At 52.4% G+C, this 3419-nt stretch overlaps 1 protein-coding gene across 1 annotated transcript; it reads right to left on the bottom strand.

Annotated features, from left to right (window-relative positions):
- Positions 1–217: 217 nt before the first annotated feature.
- Positions 218–2647, bottom strand: LOC311021072 (transmembrane protein 121). Its single transcript, XM_084021385.1, has one exon. It carries the CDS (start codon positions 1643–1645, stop codon positions 695–697), a length of 951 nt encoding a protein of 316 aa, XP_083877511.1. The 5' UTR covers positions 1646–2647; the 3' UTR covers positions 218–694.
- Positions 2648–3419: the final 772 nt, after the last annotated feature.

The raw sequence follows: 3419 nt of genomic DNA, 5'->3' as shown, positions 1-3419 counted from the left end.
CATCCTGGAACAGATGAACGACGTCACAAAAGGCATCACGTCAGCAGTCATGGAGCCTCTAATTGTAGGTTGAAGCGGGGAGGCGAGAATCGAATCTTCTTATGTAACCCATGTTAATTTAAGGTTCGCTGATTTTTTTTTTAATGAAATATGAAACTTAAATGACTTTGAAGTGGTGTAAAAAAAAAAGCCAGTGAAAGAGCAGGAAAGCATTTCATCTTGTACACAAGACTTTATCAAAGAATCACATATAAAAACATACTTTCTTTGCTTTAAATGTTAAAGTTCATGATTCTCCCGCCGGTTGCTCCTCCTGACTACTAACAACATCCGAGCAACACAAATACACACCACGGCACACGGACCCTTAGAGTTTAAGATTAGAATGCAACACACACAAACATACCCACAATTCAAAAATATATCCTCTAATCTTGCAGTTTTTTTTCTTAGTTTTTTTAAATCTTTTTGTACAGTTAGAAAAAATACACAGTTAACTGAATGCATCGGAGGAAAATGCTTTCACAATATCACAAGTGATGCTCTATCGTTGCACCATGGTCGTCCTCGGCAACCGGGCGCCATAAAGCGTCCTGCGTGTTCTCACATGCCCTAAAGGGTGCCAGCGTCCTGAGGGTCATGTGCGTCGTCATAGCGACATCTCTGGGATTCCCCTCCCCCCCTCCCTGCTCCGTCATGTGTGCTCGCACGTCGTCACCTCGGGGAGGGGCGTCTGGTCCTGCATGACCACCTGAGGGGGGGCGGGCACAGGACGGGCGTGGGCCACCGAGTTCTTCTGCAGCTCCACGCCGAAGGCGGGCGACGCGTTCTGCAGCTGCCTCCTGTACTGCACGAAGCTGCAGGTCTTTAGGATGATGGCCAGGATGTTCTTGCCTATCAGGATGCCAGACACCCGGGCGTCCCGGTACAGGATCATGTTCCCGCCGCGGATGAACAGCGTGATGACGTTGATGGTCACCAGGCTGAGGATCGGGTACAGGAGCATCTTGTGGGGCACGATGTTGACGCCCTGCATGCTGATCTCGCTCAGGGACACGCAGGGCAGCACCAGCAGCAGGATGTAGCAGTAGAAGAACATCAGGCCCTCCGCCCACAGGGGGAGACCCTTCTTCTGGGGCTCCCACAGGTTGGCTTGGATGTCCAGGATGTCCAGCAGGTCCACCACCACCCAGAAGAGGCGGTTGCGGATCTCCTCGCGCTTCTTGAAGGCCCGCACGTACTCCATGTGGTCGATGGCGACCAGCACCACGAACAGCACCGGGATGCAGATGGACAGCAGCAGCGTAAGGGCCTTCCGGGCGAGCGCGTCCAGGCTCTTCCGGTCCGCCTTGTAGTTCTGGTACACGAAGTAGACCTTGATCTCCAGCACGAAGATGTAGAGGAACCAGAGGATCATGGCGTAGCCCCGCTTGGACGTGCGCACCTCGGCGCCCACCCACACCGCCACGTAGCGCAGGATGATCAGGAAGCAGATGTCGCCCACCATCACCATGATGCAGATGCCGATCTTGCGCGGCCCGTGGTTCTGCTCCACGAGGTAGGCGTCGATCAGCGCCATGCTGCTCATGATGATGATGGTGGAGAGGCACACGTGGGGCTTGTTGGTGGGAGGTGGAGGTACCATCCTTGCCGGGGTGGGGGGAGGAGGAAGAGGAGGAGGAGTGTTGTTGGAGAGGGAGTGCAGAGGGCACTCAGTTTGTCCAGTGAGGAGGCAGATCAGATGGCGCTGCTAGACAGCGGCGTTCCCCTCCATTGCTTCTGCCTTGGCCAGAGTCCAGGACGCATTAATAGGATTCACACAGATCACTTCAATCAATCTCCGCTTGTGCCCCCGAGCCACCTGCCGGGCAGACGGTACCCCTCATTAAGTAATTAATGTTCATTGGCAAAACTAGTTCCAGAAGAAGAAACACAACACAGGTTTTGTTATTGTAAAAAGGGAATTAATCTTCCTGTCAACGTGCCGATCATCATCCGCCGAAACGCAACGCAGCAGTTTTAATCAACGAGTTGCTGTTATTGAAGAAGAAAACAGCCGCGGCGCGTTCTCACTCCGGATTCTCCTCCGACGTCCTCGTCTTCACACATCTTAAGCCCGCGGGGGGAAGATAAAGATCCAGCCGAAATACTCACTTGTGTCCCTCTTTGTACTTTATCCTAATGACTGGTAGCGAGCGATCATCCATGAGGCTGCGCCGAGAGATCACAAAGCCCATCTGTAATCCACAGGAGGAGAGGGAGAAGACGCACGGGATCCTCTCTTTTCTCTGACGGAACGTAAATCCAACCAGTCATGGATATATTTCTCTTTTTTTCTTTTCTTTTTTTCAAGCGAAAGAGAAATCCCAAAATATTTCCGTCATAATCCACTTAACTGCTCACAGTGAATCAGGAGGAGGCAACCTAATGGTCCTCACTCTCAATTCCCCCACAAGAATAGCTGGTTATTTCCACACCGAAAACCAACAAAGTTATTCTTAGTGTGGAAATAAAAAAATAAAAAATCTCTGCAGTAAGTCCTGTCAGAAGAGAATTCCCTCTGTGGAAGTTTTCCTCTCCGTCATTCAGCTGTTTGTTTAATCTGTGCAAGTTTCAGAGGGTTTGTAGTGTGTGTGTGTGTGTGTGTGTGTGTCCACGCTTCGTTGTCGCTTGTAAAATGCAGCCCCCCCTCCCTCTCTCCCGGCGAGATCCTGGCCGCTGCAACCGTTTTTCTGTCTCCTGCTCAACCTTCTTTCTCTGCCAGGGACGCCGAGTTCAACAGTGCCGGTGGATTGATTCCCTCCCCCCCCTCCCCCCTCCAAACCCGTCTCCGCTCTGCACGCTCTGCCAAACCGCCACCAGCACACAGCCGCCGCGATGCTCCGCCACGCTCTTCACCGCCTCTTGTGCACTTCTCAGCCCTCTGCGTTCAGACACACTCTCACTCCTGGGATCTCTCTCTCTCTCCCTCTCTCTGTCTCTCTCTCTCTCTCTCTCTCTCTCGCTCGCAGCCTCCCTCCTCTTCCTTCTCCCTCTTCTGCTCAAGTAAAGGCACTTGCTGTGTGGAGGTGACGCTCAGCGGACCACAGCTGCAGAGTGAGGGAGAGAGGAAAGAGGTGGAGAGAGAGAGAGTTTTCCAGGGGGTGGAGAAAGGTGGGGGGGGGGGGGGGGGGAGGGAAGAGCCAGCCTTTTGCAGCTTAGCTGAATGCACAACTCTCTCTCACCCTGATTTCTTTCCACCCCTCCTCTCACATCCCTCTCTTCTTTCCACATTGTGTCTTGTGCTGATATCCTATTTTCTCGGGCTGTTTCTTTCTTGGCTCCCAGTAAGAGCCCTGCTTTCCATCCTCTTTGAGGATCCCATTAAGGCGCCCTGCGTTTTTTTCTTCTTCTTCTTCCGAATTCCTTCCATCGGGTTT

This window comes from Eutrigla gurnardus (genome assembly GCF_963514095.1).
Source record: "Eutrigla gurnardus genome assembly, chromosome: 11".
NCBI classification, from domain to species: Eukaryota; Metazoa; Chordata; class Actinopteri; order Perciformes; family Triglidae; genus Eutrigla; species Eutrigla gurnardus.
This window is presented reverse-complemented; position numbering and strand designations above follow the sequence as displayed.